A 20,564-nucleotide genomic window follows, 5' to 3' on the forward strand; every position below is an offset into this window, starting at 1 on the left:
AGTATACAAGTGCACTTCCATGGCAGGAAAAAAAAAACTACATTTTGCCGCCTATGTAGTCCCCTATTTATACAAATAGGAGTCATTCAGGATTCAGCCATGTTTTTGCTCGACCAAAGTTATACAGTATTATGACGTTTATATTGCATAAATAAAGCCACTTGGTGAAACTTTGAAGAGATTGTACTGGTTTAAAGTTTTTCCCTAATGTAATATTATGTATTAGGATAACATGGTCCAAAATGGGCCTCATTAACTAATCAGATCAAACTGTTAGCAACAGTTAGAGGTTTTTAGCTTTCTCCTGAAATGTTTTCTTTTATTTCTTTTTCCTCAGGGTAGTAAAACTCGCTTTCACTGTGAAGACTGTCGTTATCGCTATCCATGCTGTAAAATTAATGCTATTCTCCTGAGAAATGCTGCCAAAAATTTATAAGATTTTTGATAATCTTGTAAATAAATCTTATTTAAAAAAAGATAAATGCTGACAAAAAAAAGCTACTATGTTTGTTGTTGGCGAGTCGCCAGGGCCCTGTACTACGAATGGAGGTTAACCTACCCAGAAGTAACCCAGGGTTCCCCCGCTAAACCGGGGTTGATAAAACCTGGTTATCTTGTTTGGGGTTAAACGGTACTACGACGCCAGTTATGAAGTTGATTTGTTGAACCTGGTTTAACCTAATCAGGGTTAATGCGCGTTCACGTTAAAGGGGAGGTTATCAGCGCAAATCCCCACTGTTCACAATGGCACGGTCGCCGCACTTCACGGAGGAAGAATGCGCTGTCATAATGCAAAGCTACGAGGAGTTCAAAACAACATTAAGAGCAAAATCTAACACAGCGGCTGCCAATAAGGAGCGGCAAGCATGTTGGCAACGAATTGCCGATCGGGTAAATGCGCAAGTACATTCTCCCTTCTACATGTTCCAGAACAGAAGTATAGGATGAGAGAAAGCTTCATGATCAATCACAAGTCACAGAAAATGGTCCTTCGACGTGGCCCCAGTCATATATAGCTTGTTTAATGTCCGAAAAATCCTGAATAAAATTTGGTATGGTAAATTCATGGAGTAGCCTACTTAAGCTGATATGTGCACAGAGTCACATGAATTAGGATGGCTGACTGTTCAGTCCCTTTGACTAAGTTGGTGTATGTCCTGTGAACATTTCAGAGGCAACAGCAGTGCCAAACGCACCTGGCAACAGGTGAAAATGAAATATAAAAACATCATTCATAATGGTGTGTGCGCGCGTGCAAGCAAGCATTCATTTGCCTTTTATTTATTCAAGTTTTATCTGTTTGCCTAATAATTCAAATTGTTTTGTATATACTTTATAATGTTGTTGTGTGATATTAATGATAATATTGTGGGAAAACTACTTTGCACGGACGTTCATTTAATTTATTCTATCGTCATTTTGTTTGTTCTATTTTTGTGTATTTTATTTATTTATCTGTTTGTCTAGTTGTATCTATTTTATTTTTTGCATTAATAGTTTGTTTTTTCCTATTAAAATAATCTTGTGTTCTTGTTATAACTTTATCTATTTATCTGACTGTTTAGTTGTATCTATTTTTGTTACAATTTCAATATTTTTAATATAGAAAGTTTGTTTTTTTCTATTAAAATGTTCTTGTGTGATAACTAGTTCTTGTGTTATATTTATTGTAGTTGTATCTATTTTGTATCTCAGACTTAAATATTTTTGTAAAACAAGTGTTTTTTAAAAATATTCTTGCGTTCTTGAAAGAAGCGCGCGTGTCCCTCTGTTCTTGCCGTAGTTCAAGATGGCGGCCGTCAGTGTGCAGAATGTGAGTTGTGTTTCCTCCTTAAATAATCAAAAAGTTTAGAAATACACGCGAGGAATGTGGTTAAGTGGTGTTATACGCAACTGTCCTTTTATAAATATATAGTTTATTATATATTTGTGGCGCTGTATGCAAATGAGTTAATTTAGTAATCGGATGAATGAAACTAGCATGTCGCTAAAGAAACGTGAGGAGCTCAGCTGATAATCGAGTTAAAACGCTGCCTCGAGATGAACTTACGAAATCATGATAATACAGTCAGAAAAAAAATATATATAAAAACAAACAGCTCTCTGATGGGCTAGGGGGAAGGTTATAGTAAAATGAGGGCGAGCTGTTTTATGCTGTGGCTCAATAATAATAATAGATTTGCATTTCCTGAAGGAAATAGTGCTTTCAAGGGGAAAATAAAATTCAAAACGGAGAGAGAGAGAATGAATGAATGAATATTTTATATATATATATATATATAGAGAGAGAGAGAGAGAGAGAGAGTGTGAGTGAGAGAGAGAGATGAGAGAGAGATATGAGTGAGTGAAAGAGAGAGATGAGTGAGAGAGAGATGAGTGAGTGAGAATTAGATGGGCAAGTTGGATATTAGCATAGAAACATAAATAGATGGATGGATAGAGAGTGAATGACATAAAAAGAAAATAGATGGGCAAGTTAGATATTAACATGGAAAGACATAATATTCAACAAGTATTGTATAGAATATTAAGTGTGTGTGAGAGAGCGTGGTTATATAGAGTTAAGACAAATTTATGCCGCTTTTCCACTACCAGCGTGGCTGAGCGGGGCTGTTGGAGTTGCATTTCGACTACAACCGCGCTGAACCGTGCTGGCTGGAAGTGGGTGGACACATTGGGTGGAGTTAGCGAAAGTGGGTGGACGTCACGTGATGTCGTTAGGCGGCGCAAACAGTGACATCAGTGATCTTTTAAGCGGTAGTCTCACAACCCGGATAGTAAACAATAAACATGGAGGACATGGAGTCGTTAGTGTTGCTGGTCTTGGTGCTGTGGCTTGTTGTCACCGACAACGCCAACAGATACTGGCAAGAGCGCATAGATGAGGCGAGGCGCATAAGGCTTCAGAAATTTTCGTAATTCGTAATTCTTCTTCTTCCGGGTTTGCGGTGTTTACAGATCCCAGCGTGCTCGCGGGGCGTGTGTGGGCATGTGAGGACACTCCTCCTCACCAATCAGTGCACAGGGGAGTGTCTGCTCACGCCCCCAGCCTCACTCGGCTCGGTTTGGCTCGCTTCAGCCCTACTCCAAAACCGTGCGAGTTTTGGGTGCTAAGCAGGGCTGAAGCGAGCTGAGTCGTGCTGTTTTTAGATATGGCCCTTTTCCACTACCCTTTTTCAGCTCACTTCAGCCCGACACGGCTCGCGTTTCGACTACCAAAGAACAGCACGACTCAGCTCGCTTCAGCTCTGCTTAGCACCCAAAACTCGCACGGTTTTGGAGTAGGGCTGAAGCGAGCCAAACCGAGCCGAGTGAGGCTGGGGGCGTGAGGAGACACTCCCCTGTGCACTGATTGGTGAGGAGGAGTGTCCTCACATGCCCACACGCCCCACGAGCACGCTGGGATCTGTAAACCCGGAAGAAGAATAATTACGAATTACGAGAATTTCTGAAGCCTTATGCGCCTCGCCTCATCTATACGCTCTTGCCAGTATCTGTTGGCGTTGTCGGTGACAACAAGCCACAGCACCAAGACCAGCAACACTAACGACTCCATGTCCTCCATGTTTATTGTTTACTATCCGGGTCGTGAGACTACCGCTTAAAAGATCACTGATGTCACTGTTTGCGCCGCCTAACGACATCGCGTGACGTCCACCCACTTTCGCTAACTCCACCCAATGTGTCCACCCACTTCCAGCCAGCACGGTTCAGCGCGGATGTAGTCGAAATGCAACTCCAATAGCCCCGCTCAGCTCGACTCAGCACGGCACGGCTCAGCCGCGTTGCTAGTGGAAAAGCAGCATTAGTAAGAGATGAGGAAGTTGATGATACTAAAGAGAGAGTGAGAGGGAGCGAGAAAGAAAATTAGATGGGCAAGTTGGATTTTAGTATGGAAATACAGAAATAGATAGATGGATGGATAGAGTGAATGAGAGAGAGAAAATAGATGGGCAAGTTAGATATTAACATGGAAAGAGATGGATAGAGGGAGAGAGCTGTAGACTGCAGCAGTGACAGTTGATTTTACTGTTCATTTCCCTAGGAAATTTTTACTAGTTTTTCTTTAATATCTTACAGCTTAAGTGTCATTTACAAAACCTACACAACAGAGTTTGAATGAAGTTTCTACATTAAGCAGTTCTCTAGGAATTATTTGCAGAAAGTTGGTTAGAAGAAAAAAGGGAATGAAAGGAAAAAGCAGCCGAGGAAGAACAATATAATGCTTTGCATTGCAAGCTCAATAATAAATTTAATTAAACACATTAAGTTTTTTATCTGGTTGTAGTATCAGCACACATTCTGGTTCACTGATATTACATATTTATTGGTTGATGTTTAATATGAAGGTTAAACATTCAAAGACATGCGGTTAGGTTAACATGGGGCAGCCATGGTCTGAAGGTTGGGCTGACGTGCCCTTGAGCAAGGCACCGAATCCCCACCTGCTCCCCAGGCACTGTAGCCACTGCTCTGGCCATGTGTGTGTACTCATTGCTCACTTGTGTGTGTGTGTGTGTGTGTGTGTGTGTGTGTGTTCACTGCTTCAGATGGCTGAAATGCAGAGGAGAAATTTCACTGTGCTTGAGTGTGCATGTGACAAATAAAGGCTTCTTCTTCTTCATGTGGAAACAATGCACTAATAACTGACTTTGTGAATCTCATTTTTTATATATATATGTATATATGTATGTGTATGTACACTAACAACAACTTGTGTTTTCGCTCCAAGAAGATTTAACTGTTATCATTCTCTGAAATAGATTATTTTCCTGTAACAGCGCCTCCTTTTACACCACAGCAGTTTGCCAACTATTACAGTTCTCAATTCAGTGAATGGTACATTGTACTTTCATCCATTTAGAGCTACATTTAATGTTGTGGGATGTCTGTGAGACAAGTTCCTGTTATCACTTATGTCACCGCAGCTATAAAAGTAACTTTTTTCTCTTTCTCTTCAGCTTAATAAAAACAAATGTAGCTTGTCATGTTACCAAAGACTGTCCTGCAGAGTTTCTCTTGAGAAGACGTAGATTGCTGATTCTTATAAAGGGTTAACTCTGGAAAAGTCTTCCATAAATGTTAAACATTTCCTTACAGAAAATTACACCATATTAATAATTATACAGTTTTATCAAAGGCTGTTATTTTGGGGCGATATTCTTATTTTGGAATCATGGTGGTTTTAGGGCGGCACGGTGGTGTAGTGGTTAGCGCTGTCGCCTCACAGCAAGAAGGTCCTGGGTTCGAGCCCCGGGGCCGGCGAGGGCCTTTCTGTGTGGAGTTTGCATGTTCTCCCCGTGTCCGCGTGGGTTTCCTCCGGGTGCTCCGGTTTCCCCCACAGTCCAAAGACATGCAGGTTAGGTTAACTGGTGACTCTAAATTGACCGTAGGTGTGAATGTGAGTGTGAATGGTTGTCTGTGTCTATGTGTCAGCCCTGTGATGACCTGGCGACTTGTCCAGGGTGTACCCCGCCTTTCGCCCGTAGTCAGCTGGGATAGGCTCCAGTTTGCCTGCGACCCTGTAGAAGGATAAAGCGGCTAGAGATAATGAGATGAGATGAGATGGTGGTTTTATTTTGCTGTCGTATTCATCAGTTTTGATTTCCTTTCCCAGGAGGTGATTGAGGAGGATCTGCCTAAAGCAGTGCAGCTACTCAACACGCTCACGCAACAGGTTTGGAATGAATTAGGGACTTGAGAACATAAAAAAAGGCTTGAAGTCTTAGTCTTGGGTCATTAAATTGTATTGATTTTATAGTTTACTCCTGAGAGTTTATGGAATTAATTCTATGTATCCAAGACCTCATCAGGAACAAATGAGTGATTAGGGAGCTGTGCAGTGATTGTAGTGTGTCTGTGCATTATACACACACACACATTGTTCAATAGATTAATTCTAGAAATCAAATAACCCAATGAATTAATAAACTGAGTATAAAAATAAACAGTGCACTCTTAATGCCCAGTTAGGATGTGTAGACAATACTTAGACTTATGCTTGAAATTTCAGGTTGCATTTGTTACTAGCCATGTTCGGGAGTTGATAAAGAAAGTCCAGAATAAAACCTATCCCACGTCTAAGGTAAGAATCCAAACCTATAAATCAGTTTGTGTTCTGTCGTGCTTTTAATGTTTTCTGTAATAATGTTTGTTTTTTCCAGGGTTTGTCCTTTCTGGACCTGCGATACCACCTGCTGTTATTTTACCTTCAAGATGTTGTACATTTGATGAGCGTTAAAGCAAATGGTCAAAGTTTGAAAGACAACTATGCCATCCATAGGCTGGTCACCATAAGAACGGTCAGATTATCAGCGATCCACATGAATACAGTGAAATATAAAAGTGATGAGGAGTGGTGGTTTTTTTTTTAAATTATCTCTGTGTTTATATCAGTTTAATACTGTCATTATTTAGGTTTATTCAGCCAGATTTATATATATTTTTTAAGTGAATGTGAATAATAATCATAATAGTATTTGTTATATCTTCTGGTTGTGTAAAAAAAAATTAGTTTCTGTAAAAACTTTAATACAAACTAAAGTATTTAACATAAAGATTTTTGTTCGCACGGAAATTAAATTTATGAAAAGATTTCCTCTTTCTCTCTCTCCCCTGAAGGTTCTGGAGAAGATGCGTCCTCTTGATCAGAAGCTAAAATATCAGATTGATAAATTGATGCGCACTGCTGTAACTGGCAGTCTGGGTAAGACTTCTAATGACTCACATCTCTGTTTCTTTAAGGTGTGAAACAGGATGAGTCCGAATTCATGGAATGATAATTGTCAAAGCCAGTATGATAGTGTGTGGGGGTGTTTTTATTTTTGGGTTCATGACTACAGTGCCTTGAAAGTATTCATACCCCTTGAACTTTTTCACATTTTTCCACCTTACAACCACGAACTTAAAAGTTTTTTATTGAGATTTTGTGATAGACCAACACAGAGTAGCACATAATTGTGAAGTGAAACGAAAATGATAAATGGTCTTCAAAATTCTAAACAAATAAAAATTTTGAAGGCCAGTACCTGTACTCTGATACCTCTAAATACAATCCAGTGCAATCAATTGCCTTCAGAAGTCATCCAATTAGTTAATAGAGTCCTACTGTGTGTAATTTACTCTCAGCATAAATACACTTGTTCTGTGAAGGCCTCAGTGGTTTGTTAGAGAACACTGAAGAACAAACAGCATCATGAAGACCAAAGAACTCACCAGACAGGTCAGGGATAAAGTTCTGGAGAAGTTTAAAGCAGGGTTAGGTTATAAAAAAATATCCCAAGCTCTGAACATCTCAAGAAGCACTGTTCAATCCATCATTCAAAAATGGAAAAAGTATGGCACAACTGCAAACCTACCAAGACATGGCCGTCCACCTAAACTGACAGAGCGAGCAAGGAGAGCACTGGTCAGAGAAGCAGCCAAGAGGCCCATGATCACTCTGGAGGAGCTGCAGAAATCCACAGCTCAGGTGGGAGAATCTGTGCACAGGACAACTATAAGTCGTACACTCCACAAATCTGGCCTTTTTGGAAGAGTGGCAAGAAGAAAGCCAGTGTTGAAAGACAGGCATAAGAAGTCCCGTTTGCAGTTTGCCAGAAGCCATGTAGGGGACACAGCAAACATGTGGAAGAAGGTGCTTTGGTCAGATGAGACCAAAGTTGAACTTTTTGGCCTAAATGCAAAGTGCTATGTGTGGTGGAAAACTAACACTGCTCATCACCCTGCACACACCATCCCCACTGTGAAACATGGTGGTGGCAGCATCATGCTATGGGGATGCTTTTCTTCAGCAGGGACAGGGAAGCTGGTCAGAGTTGATGGGAAGATGGATGGAGCTAAATACAGGGCAATCCTGGAAGAAAACCTGTTGGAGGCTGCAAAAGACTTGAGACTGGGAAGGAGATTCACCTTACAGCAAGACAATGACCCTAAACATACAGCCAGAGCTACAATGGAATGGTTTAGATCAAAGAATATTCATGTGTTAGAATGGCCCAGTCAAAGTCCAGACCTAAATCCCATTGAGCATCTGTGGCAAGACTTGAAAATTGCTGTTCACAGACGCTCTCCATCCAATCTGGCTGAGCTTGAACTATTTTGCAAAGAAGAATGGGCAAAAAATTTCAGTGTCTAGATGTGCAAAGCTGGTAGAGACATACCACAAAAGACTTGCAGCTGTAATTGCAGCAAAAGGTGGCTCTACAAAGTATTGACGCAGGGGGGCTGAATACTAATGCACACCACATTTTTCAGATTTTTATTTGTTTAAAACTTTGAAGACCATTTATCATTTTCGTTTCACTTCACAATTATGTGCTACTCTGTGTTGGTCTATCACATAAAATCTCAATAAAAACTTTTAAGTTCATGGTTGTAAGGTGGAAAAATGTGAAAAAAGTTCAAGGGGTATGAATACTTTTTCAAGGCACTGTATCTGCTTACAGCCTTCCATTTCTAAAATGGTGACAAATTAAAGGAAACCTCATTACTCTGTTATGTTGTGAGACATTTAGCTGACGTGGTTTGGGTCCGCTTGTCTTTTTAGAGGGAAATCAATACAGTCTACTTCTAACCGATCACCTTTATCTCATAATGAAACCTTTCCATTCTGATGGGAGTGCTCTTGTCCAGGATGACTCTGCCCCATCATGTTTCTTGAACATGAAAATGATGTAAATTAAACACAATGGCTGCAATCATCAGCTCTAATACCAATTGAACACCTGTGAGAGCATTTTGAGTGACGCGTTAGACAGCGCTCTCAAAGCACCAGATAAAGGAAAATAATTTGGAAGAATGGTGTTCATCCAATCAGTACATTTCCAGAGACTTGTACAGTCTACGCTGAGGGGTATTGCAGCTGTTCTGGTGGCTTGTGGTGATCTAAAACCTTAAAACCAAAGAACCCCCCCCCCACACACACACACACACACACACACACACCTCTTACTGATTCCTTTAATTTGTCACCCATTTGTACATGATCACAACCTTAGGTGGTGTTTACATTAGACCGTATCAGCGGATCATCAGATTAACGTTTTTAAAACGATTCGCGTGCACACAGCAACGCCAATACACGGATACGCTCGGCTCCGCAGGCATCCTGCGCTCCAAATCACTCCGCCCTGAACAGCGAGTGCCCTCTGGAGGGTGCGCACTCCGGCCCTGCGCAGCTCACACAGCGCGCGAGTGAAGCGCACAAGCAGTGATTCGGGATAAATAGCAGGAAGTGAAAGTCCGCGCCGTTTTTCAGCAGTCGCATCACATGACCAACGTGGCATGACCAACGCCAGCAAATCAGGAAGGTGGATGTCACAGTGACATTGTCCAATGACGACGTCAGCTAGAGTTCAGCACAGCGTATCCTCGTTCCTCAATGTTTACACAGCACCGGATCAGATACGTACTGGGTTGAATACGTGGGCCCTGGCGGATTCAAGTTGTTCCGCCTGTGGAGTCGTTTCCCGGCGTTTTAATGTGAACGGACAGTGCATCCGCGACGAAAACGAGACGGATACGGTCTAATGTAAACACCACCTTAGTGTTAGCATACAGTATATTGTAATGATGAAAATGACTCGCTGCTTGCCAACAGTTTCTCTTGTGTCACAGCTGAGAATGATCCTTTATATTTCCGTCCGAATCCCGAGAATCTTGTCAGCAAGGTAAAGTTCTTCAGCTCATTATTTAACTCTCACTCTGTGATATTAGCATTAAACAGTATTAGTATAAATACACAGGCGATTATAGAAAATCGTGTGCTGATTGTTTGTTTGAGAAATTCGGACTATTTCTCGATAATCACCTCAAGTGACTCCGCAAAATGGCGGCCAACTGCTTCGTAACCATAAGTAAGGAAGAATTACAAATTATGAAAGAAAACGCTGTTCCAAAAACCACTAAAGGTGCTATGACGTTTGGTCTAAAACTATTCCAAGGTAAGGTGGAATTGAGATTTATTTTATCTCTTTCCAAACAAAGTATTTTATGTGAACTGGCATAGATAAGTGACACAAGTCTGCACACATTACATGCTGCTTTTGAAGTTTGAAATAAATGATTTTTTAAAAATAATCTGTGTATTTATACTAAAACAATTGTCTGATAATTATTAATTAACAGTGAAAGTTATGTTTTGATATCTGTTGTGGGGCTTGATTTGTGTGGTCCCCCCACACACAGCTTGATCAGTCTGAGGAATCTGGTGACGACAGTGATGATGATGATGACGACAACGACAATGATGATGATGGAAATAAAAAAGATTCTGAGACAAAGGCGGCCCCCAAAGCCAGGAAATACGTCCCGCCAAAGATCGCCCCAATGCATTATGGTAAAACATTTTCAATAAAACATGAGAGGAAATGTGTTTGGGCACAAGCTGATCATGAGTGCTGTAGATTGTCACAGGGCTATAAAACATGGATCATAATCAGTCTAGTAAAGTGTGTCCACTGAGAACTGTCTTTACACCATAAGCAGAAAAAAGGTGTTATTGTGGTTCCAGCAACACAATGTGTCTGTCTTTATAACCAACACAGCCAGGCGCCTTGTCTCTGTGCATTCATCATTGTAAGAATCTGATAGGCTATGCGGGGGCGGCACGGTGGTGTAGTGGTTAGCGCTGTCGCCTCACAGCAAGAAGGTCCGGGTTCGAGCCCCGGGGCCGGCGAGGGCCTTTCTGTGTGGAGTTTGCGTGTTCTCCCCGTGTCCGCGTGGGTTTCCTCCGGGTGCTCCGGTTTCCCCCACAGTCCAAAGACATGCAGGTTAGGTTAACTGGTGACTCTAAATTGACCGTAGGTGTGAATGTGAGTGTGAATGGTTGTCTGTGTCTATGTGTCAGCCCTGTGATGACCTGGCGACTTGTCCAGGGTGTACCCCGCCTTTCGCCCATAGTCAGCTGGGATAGGCTCCAGCTTGCCTGCGACCCTGTAGAACAGGATAAAGCGGCTACAGATAATGAGATGAGATGAGATGATAGGCTATGCATTTTTAGTAAACAGTAAGGTGATTAGCTCTTCATACCTGCCAACCTGTACGCATCTTGCGTAGCCGCTACGAATTTTTACCTCATTGTACGACTGTACGTTTTCACATTAAAAAGTACGCATATCGTCCGAACTCGCATTTCAGTCAAGTTCTTGCTGAAGTTGATACCGCTGATCTGTGAGAAAGCTCAAAGCCAGAATGGAACGCTTTGCCCAATCCCCCCGCCCCTCTTCCAGAGCGTGTGGCTCCGCCCTCTTCAGCCCCTCCCCTTCCTCCTTCGCGTCTCTGACTTGAGTGCAGCGGTGCAGCCAGGTGGCTAGAGCGGGTCGGGGATTGAAACGTCGGTTAGAGACGTCGTTTTTATATTTGTAACAGAAACGGTTGTGTTTCACGTGTACTCAAGAGCTTCCTAGCTGTTATTTTGTGCATTTACAACACCAACAGTACAGGCTAGTTCTTCATTTAACTTCGAAGCCGTCACTCGAGGTTACATATTCGATGCGGTAACCAACGAAACCTGATTACAATTCCTCTCGCACTCTCATTGAATCACTATGATAAGTACCACTTTATTGATGTGCTCAACAAAACGTAGCGTGTTGTATATCTTAAGGGCAGTCGGTAACTTCTGTCAATGGTAGCCTAGAATGTTTGCAGATGATGTGAAGTCGAAAATTGGTCATCCCTTTTATGAAAAACCCTGCGTGGTACTGCAGTATCAAATGCTTTTTTTATACAGTATTACTGCAGTAAATGCAATATTTCGAATGCAAATGCAGTAGTTTGCACATGAAAAAGGAATACTACAAAATACTGCAGTGTACTGTATAATGCAATATTTTTACTGTATAATGCAATATACTTCCAACATGTTAAAAAATGCAAAAGTCTAAACCTATTGCATGGGAAATTTGTGCATACCATGTTTTGTGTTGAAAGTGCCTTTTTTGCATACTGTATTAATTTAACGTGTTATTTATTTTGAAAGAGTGGCGCTGGTTTAATTTCATTTCATTTGCACATGTATTTAATGTTTGTTGTGCTTTTCAAAACGGAAGGACGTTCCCAAGAGCCATCAATAACAGTTTCCCAAAGTCTATCAATAGGAATGTTTTACAAAACTGGACTATGTTCCCAAGGTCAATCAATAAAACTGGATTGAAAGTGTGTTTTTGGTCTGCTGGTTGTGGTCTGTGGGGGCGCATGCGCGCTGGGTTGGGGTGAGGTTGACGCGAGGGGGGGGGTACTCATGAAATTGTAAAATTGTACTCATAAAATTTTTTCAAGGTTGGCAGGTATGGCTCTTTTTACTGGAGGGGCAGGGTTTTGTGTAATCCAGACTCCAGGTTGAGTGTTTTGTGCTGCTGCTTCTTCCATATTTTACACAATACCATCTCTAGTAGTGGGCGGCACGGTGGTGTAGTGGTTAGCGCTGTCGCCTCACAGCAAGAAGGTCCGGGTTCGAGCCCCGTGGCCGGCGAGGGCCTTTCTGTGCGGAGTTTGCATGTTCTCCCCGTGTCCGCGTGGGTTTCCTCCGGGTGCTCCGGTTTCCCCCACAGTCCAAAGACATGCAGGTTAGGTTAACTGGTGACTCTAAATTGACCGTAGGTGTGAATGTGAGTGTGAATGGTTGTCTGTGTCTATGTGTCAGCCCTGTGATGACCTGGCGACTTGTCCAGGGTGTACCCCGCCTTTCGCCCGTAGTCAGCTGGGATAGGCTCCAGCTTGCCTGCGACCCTGTAGAACAGGATAAAGCAGCTAGAGATAATGAGATGAGATGAGATCTCTAGTAGTGGTACAGTAGCTAGAGATAACCAGCCTGCTAATGTAATAATGGTACATTAGTTTTACAGTGTTTTTATATTAAATATAAAATCGTCTGATTTAACACTGGATTGTTGTATTAACAGCTGACAGTATATTACAGTAAGGTTTATTAATTTTTTTTTTTCAAAGCATTGTACATGTGCCTCATTTTCCTTCATTTACACTTTTCTTCATGCAGATGGTGATTTAACGGAAGCTGATAGGCAGAAGGAGCTTGTGGAAAAACGCAGGAAAGCGGCGTTCCGTAGTTCAGTGATTGGGGAACTCCGGCAGCAGTACAGCGATGCGCCAGAGGAAATCCGCGAGCGCCAAGACTTCCAGACTGAGCGAGACATCCGAGAGGAACAGCACAGGTGAGGACTGAGTTATGGAGTGATGTACAGCACCAGTCAAAAGTTTGGATACCACTTCTCATTCATATATATATTTTTTAAAATATTTTGATTATTTTCTGCATTGTAGAACAATACTGAAGATACCAAAATTATAAAAAAACATCTCATCTCCTCTAGCCGCTTTATCCTGTTCTACAGGGTCGCAGACAAGCTGGAGCCTATCCCAGCTGACTACAGGCAAAAGGCATGGTACACCCTGGACAAGTCGCCAGGTCATCACAGGGCTGACACACAGACACAGACAGCCATTCACACTCACGGTCAATTTAGAGTCACCAGTTAACCTAACCTGCATGTCTTTGGACTGTGGGGGAAACCGGAGCACCCGGAGGAAACCCACGCGGACACGGGGAGAACATGCAAACTCCGCACAGAAAGGCCCTCGCCGGCCACAGGGCTCGAACCCGGACCTTCTTGCTGTGAGGCGACAGCGCTAACCACTACACCACCGTGCCACCCTATAAAATAACATATGAAACATATATGGAATTATGTGGTAAACAAAAAAGTGTTAAACAAAATATTTCATATTTTAGATTCTTCAAAGTAGCCAGTGTTTGCCTTGATGACGCTTTGTACACTATTGGCATTCTCTTAACCAACTTCATGAGGTCGTCACCTGGAATGCTTTCCAATTAACAGGTGTGCCTCGTCAAAAGTTAATTAGTGGACGAGTTTCTTGCCTTCTTCATTTACTGTTTTGAGACCAAATAGTAAATAATAAAAATACAGTAAATAGCCCTATTCAACACCACAACTGTAGTAATCTATATTATGTCAAGAACTGCTTGACTACATAAAGAGAAACGACATCCATCATTACTTTAAGACATGAAGTTTTTAAGATGTGGGGTTTTTGTAATTTTGTGATGTCATGATCTATCCTGCTGTAGCATAGCTCTAACCATATAACGGTTTTAAATTTCTTTGAGACTGTTTCATAAATTTCGAATGCATCTTTGAGACAAATTTCATAACTACAGAAAGCAATCCCTAAGATTACTAGTGTCCAAAGCCAAGCAAATAAATACATGTAAAGAATAAGTATATGCATATGTTCAACCATCAAACGGCTTAAACTTTAGCAGAGCTCATTGAGAACAAAGAAGCTCGCTTATGAGACACTTTGCATGACCGGTGTACACTTTTTTTAATAACCTATAAAGATATTTAATTAGTATAACGTCTGCAAATCGTCCAACCCACAGACAAAATCTCAGACTTTCACATATCTCAGATACAACAGCACATATTAGATGTGTGCAGTATTGAGGTTTCAGGGGAGTAGAGGAGGGTGTATTAGCTGTGAGGTCGGGAACTGCTTGATGACGGTGGCAACTAGAAAACTCAGCTGGTTGGTCTTTTTTTTTTTTTTAAAGGTGGTTGTTGTTAAAAATAAAATGTAATGGTGCATTTTCAATATAATCCTTTTCCTTTCATTGTTTACCTGGAGAATGTTTTTTATGTTTCATCTGCTGCTGAAATCCTTTGAACACCTTCTGAGTGCTGACTGGTGCAGCAGAGCAAAAACAGTGTATTGAATCACTTTATAATTATCAACACTATTGATGTTATTTGTAAAGTGTTCCATTTGTCACTTTGTTGGGGGTCTGTTTAATTTTTTGGGTAGAACTTTTTGGGGTTTTTTGACCAAGAAAAGTGCCTTTTTTAACTGAGATTTCTGTAGATTGTATTTCATATTAATACACTTAAAACATCTCAGCATATAATATCAGTTTTATATGTTGATTGGCTCATCTCCCATTTTATTAGTGAGGAGATTAGGAAGACTGCTCTTTTGGCATATTGTTTGAGCGATTGCTTATACTAGAATACTCCGATGTTAAATTGCGGAGCTCCTATGTACACTACCGTTCAAAAGTTTGGGGTCACTTTGAAATGTCCTTATTTGTGAAAGAAAAGCACTGTTCTTTTCAATGAAGATCACTTTAAACTAATCAGAAATCCACTCTATACATTGCTAATGTGGTAAATGACTATTCTAGCTGCAAATGTCTGGTTTTTGGTGCAATATCTCCATAGGTGTATAGAGGCCCATTTCCAGCAACTCTCACTCCAGTGCTCTAATGGTACAATGTGTTTGCTCATTGCCTCAGAAGGCTAATGGATGATTGGAAAACCCTTGTACAATCATGTTAGCACAGCTGAAAACAGTTGAGCTCTTTAGAGAAGCTATAAAACTGACCTTCCTTTGAGCAGATTGAGTTTCTGGAGCATCACATTTGTGGGGTCGATTAAATGCTCAAAATGGCCAGAAAAATGTCTTGACTATATTTTCTATTCATTTTACAACTTATGGTGGGAAATAAAAGTGTGACTTTTCATGGAAAACACAAAATTGTCTGGGTGACCCCAAACTTTTGGACGGTAGTGTAAAACGGGTAAAGGTTGGCAGGTCTGGTAATGTAATGTGATATAATATAAATGGTGTAAACGTCACTGAGCAGCATGGCATTGCAAGATCACATAGAGATGATTAGATTTGTGTGATGACAATTTAGTGTTTATCAGATACACCAGCACCTTGACTCAATTCCATATCAGAACTGCAAAAGTGGTGACTGTTGTCTGAGATGCATTAGCATTTACACTACAGATGTAACCTGTCTATGTGCATCCCTTAGCATGTCTCAATGTGGTTGAAGTGAGCAGATCACAGTATTTCAGACTATTATGACCGCATTTATGCTCATTTTTGTACTAAAACTTGTACTGAAATATTTAGTTCAATACATGACTCTCTTCACTAATTCTTATGACTTAGAATATTGATGTCTGGGTGTGACCGTGTTTCATGACCATGACACCATTCATCATCTTTGAATACTTTGTATTTAATCATATCTCAGGAAAAAGTATGAGGAGTCTATGATGGTGCGTCTGAGTGTCTCACGAGATCAGAAGGCCAAGAAAAGACGCATGATGGGAATGTCCTCACAGCTGAAGAGCATCACACACTTCGGTGACATCACAGCACTGACTGGCGGAGAGGCACCGGTGAGTGAGACAGACTGATAAACCATGGAAAGGTGGTCAGGAAAGCAGACTGATGGATGCGTGAGGACACAGATATAGGGAGAGGTTATTAGAATTCTGGAGGAAATACACAAATCCTGTAGAGAACCAGGAAGTTTAGATGAGAAGTGCTTCATTGGACAGTCTTGTGTTTTGTAAAATGCTGGTTATAAACTTCATTCCATGGGGTTCCATTGAGAATTCTTTGGATGATTAATGGTCTTAGGGTGTATTCAGACCAGGATAGTTCGATAGTTCACTTGCTTTGGTCCGAACCAAATGTTTTTTTTTTTTTTTCATTTTGGTGCGGTTCGCTCTCACACTGTACATTTTAGTAAGCGGACCAAAATCTGTCAACAAAGCCACGCCTCAATTATATTTTGACCCCAGAATAGTATCCAGGTCATCGTAATAGATGAATTTCTTTTTTGCGTCGCTAGTACTGCCACTTTTTGAAAGAATGTCCCTGATTTTAATGTAGGTCTGACGGAGTTTCTTCACTTTTAGCCGACATTGTTCTGGGGAGCGCGTGAACCCCTTCTCCTTCATTTTCTCACTGAATGCAGCAAACACGTCGGCATTTTTGTGTGTTCTCTCCAAAAGCTCAGATATGTGGACATCTGCCCATATATCCACAAGGGTACGCGTTTCTTCCTTGGCTCACGTTTGCCCCCTACTCATTTTTTGTACTCGCCTACCACTGGTGACTGAACGACTGTTGTAAGGTTCCCTTGACAACCGAAACAGTGTTTGCACTTTGCGGTGGAGTGTCAAGACTCTGTTTCCCATAATGCTCGACAAACGACGGAAGCTCCCGAGGTACAAAAAAGCAAAACTGTCGGATTAGGTCCGGTCTGCTTTCACACCTCCAAAAGGTCCGCACCAGGGTTCCTTTGGTCCGGACCGAGTCCGACCTTGCAGCTCGGTCTCGGTCTGCTTGTTTGGTCCGGACCAGAGTTCGGTGGTTTGTATTCAGACAAACCCAAAAGGTCCGGACCAAGGGAAATTTGGTTCGTTTGGTCCGGACCAAACAACGTAGGTGTGAATACGCCCTTAGTGTTTGTACCTTTTCTAAAAAGGAAATCCACACAGACAAATCAAAGAAGCCTTTAGGGCAACAGTGTCCAGCTGAAGCTCGACAAATCAATAATACAAAGCCCCAGGAGGGACAGATGAAGCTCCAGAATTAAATTGCTCTTGCAAAAGAACAGTCCAGTGTTTTGGGTTGGAGATTAGAAACGCTAACTAGACAATAGTTTTGGATTAAAAATTAGATAAAGTCCGAGTGTGTTGTTTCGTTCTAGGATTTGGATAATCCCAGACCCAAGAAGAAAAAGAAATTACTGAAGAAGAACAACAAAAAGAGGAGTAAGTGTGATTTCTTTCCTATTCAGATATTGCTATTAAGTCATTTTGAACTGAATTTTGTCCTACTTTCTTCATTTTTTTTTTCCAGTGTTCAAGAAACGCAAGTAGAGCTTCTCTACATCTGGATTGAGACAAGATGATTTTCATTAGCCTACATCTTTGAAATAAAAATAATCAACCCCATTTTCTAGTTTGGTCAGTGATCTTTACAGTTATGATCTATTAGAGGTGTTACAAAGGGGGAAAAAGACCTTGAATTAAATTCGTCCTTATTTCAAAGATCAATGAATAGGCAAAATAAGGCTGGTTTTTGAAAATCAAAAGAATAAACAAAACGAACAAACCCAAGCAATGCTTCACCCAACAGGAGGCAACACTAGTTAATACATACATACATACATACATACATACCCACCCACCCTATGGAGCACTTGCATGTGACGTCACAGCCGATCCAGATTGTGACGGACGCCATCTTGTCGGTCAAACGCCATATTCCGCCTTCTACTTCTACTTCTGGGTCTACTTCTGCTTTTACTTCTACCTTTTCTTCTGGAAAACCCTACTATATACAATTCTACTACAACGGCTGCGGCTACAAGCTCTCCCTACCTGTGCACGTTTTTTATGGTTTTTGTGTGTATTTTTGCGTGTTGTTCGTCTGTACCGGACTTCAATATCCACTACAACCGTATGGACTTAGTGGACATTGGTTTCCAGCAGAAAATGACGGTTTGTAGCGATTTCCATCGCATGCACAACATTTCCGGATGAGAAAAAAAAAAAAAACATTCCGGACGAGATAGTGAGACCAGCGGGGTCTCCGTGGATTGTTATCGGAAGCAAAGCGAAGGAGGCGGCGCCGGGAGCGGAAGCAAAAGCGAGGCTGCAGGCAGAGCCGGCCTGTTGACTAAGCTCAGAAAACAGCTACTCAAATCTCCACTGCTAAGCCTCTACTTCTCCAACGCCAGATCCATGTAAACAAGACGGACGATTTGGAATTACAGCTGGAATTACCTTATTCTATTCTATAATTGGCTGGTCAGTGCTATACTCAATACTTAAGTGACTTACCCATCCAATGAGGATTCTTGTTTACAAGATGCCACATCTGAGTCGCTGACAAATCCTGAATTTCTGTAAAGATAACTGTCCAGAGATTTATAAGCACGCAGTGCTTCACCACTGAACAGCGAGGGAAAGTTAATGAGGTAATTATACACGTCCGGGTATTCCGCTGGCAGTTCAAAATCCGGTCGTGAAAACTCCGTCCGGAAAGCCATAAGGGTCACTAATCTGTAGATCATTTATTTTAGACATATATCTAGTTATCTGTTCATTAGAAAAATGAGCCGTGTAGTCCGTCGGTTGAAATTGATCCATTCTGTACACGAGTGCAGCAGTATTCAGCGGTATTTTTGACCGACAAGATGGCGGTTGTGTACTTTCCGGTCACGTGACTGCAAGATCTCTATAGGTGTTCCAGGGGACAATAAACATGACATTTTCTCAAGATTATTCCTGAAGGGGACATCAAAAGGACACCACCTTCTTTTGAAACGAAGCAAGTAATGGCTTGCTTTATTTATATATAATTTTTTTTTTTTTTTGTGCGCACGCGACTTCAATTCTGTGCTGTTCTGCTCACCACTGTTGTAAAGAGTGCTTATTTGAGTTACTGTAGATGTCCTGTCATCTCAAACCACTCTGGTCATTCTCATCTGTCTGCTCTCATCAGCAAGGAGTTTCCACCCCTAGTGTGTGTGTGCACGCGCGCTCTGTGTAAACTGTACAGACTGTTGTGTATGAAACTCTCAGGACTCAGACCTGCCCTTCTATTACCACAGACACAGATCACACTTTTTCTTCATTCTGGTGTTTGATGAGAATGTTAATTGAAGTTCTTGGCTTCTATCTGTCTGGTTATATGCGTCATGCTGCTGCCACATGATTAACTGTTAGATAACTGCATGAAGGTATTGGTGTTCCTAATAAAGTGGATGGTGAGTGTATGTAGTCTGTTTTATCTATCAGGGTCTCATGAGACGAGAATGTTAAATAGAGATGCATGACGGGTGTGTCCTCACAGCTGAAGAGGACATTCTCATCTGTCTGCTCTCATCAGCAAGGTGTTTCCACATCACCACATAGCATCGGCGGAGAGGCACCAGTGATGCCTCTTTGACCAACAAGGAACAGGTTCTTGAACTGGTTCTGTTCAGGATTCTTTGAACCTTGGTGCCAGTGTGGTGATTTTATATTCTTAAAGTAATCACGTAAGAATTTGGTTTATGATTGTATTTTGATTCAAAGCTAGTTGTGTTGATTTTCAGTAAAGAGTTAATGAAGTTATTACAGATAGACTGGTCAAAGCTTTATACTGTTAATGGAACCCTGAAGCATGTGTTAAATTAGAAATAATCTTATACTAGAACCAAGCCTTATTTGGATGTGTATTATTGGAAATAAGTCTTGTTTGGATACATATGTCACTTAGCACAGGTGGTTTGTTTTAATGTTAAGACTAATCAGGGAAGTCTCTCCTTGAACTAAGAACAGTGCAGTTCACTTTGGGGCTATTGGAAAAGAGAGGTGGAAATGTATCCTTATATAGTGTAAGTCTGGCATTGGTGGAATACTGTAAAAATGGATGATTTGAGATTTGGAACCAGTTCACGCTGCAGACTGTACTTTCCCTTTGTTAACTGATTTAATAAAAGGTCTAAACATTTCTGCAACCTCTTTGAATAATTTTTGCTTGGGAGAGTTTAAGTTTTGAGATTTTCCATGACACCAGCTAGTGAACCAGTTTTTGAGCGGAACCATTGTAATCAAGGATGCATCATCTCATCTCGTTATCTCTAGCCGCTTTATCCTGTTCTACAGGGTCGCAGGCAAGCTGGAGCCTATCCCAGCTGACTACGGGCGAAAGGTGGGGTACAC

At 41.4% G+C, this 20,564-nt stretch overlaps 1 protein-coding gene across 1 annotated transcript; it reads left to right on the top strand.

Moving 5' to 3' along the window:
* The first annotated feature begins 1,785 nt into the window (after positions 1–1,785).
* On the top strand, positions 1,786–20,359 carry ngdn (neuroguidin, EIF4E binding protein). Its single transcript, XM_060899971.1, has 11 exons — positions 1,786–1,813; positions 5,618–5,677; positions 6,014–6,085; positions 6,165–6,302; positions 6,622–6,706; positions 9,619–9,671; positions 10,189–10,339; positions 13,001–13,175; positions 16,088–16,235; positions 17,558–17,621; positions 17,710–20,359. Exons 1-11 carry the CDS (start codon positions 1,790–1,792, stop codon positions 17,727–17,729), a joined length of 990 nt encoding a protein of 329 aa, XP_060755954.1. The 5' UTR covers positions 1,786–1,789; the 3' UTR covers positions 17,730–20,359.
* Positions 20,360–20,564: the final 205 nt, after the last annotated feature.

Source organism: Neoarius graeffei, chromosome 19 (genome assembly GCF_027579695.1).
Source record: "Neoarius graeffei isolate fNeoGra1 chromosome 19, fNeoGra1.pri, whole genome shotgun sequence".
Lineage (NCBI taxonomy): Eukaryota > Metazoa > Chordata > Actinopteri > Siluriformes > Ariidae > Neoarius > Neoarius graeffei.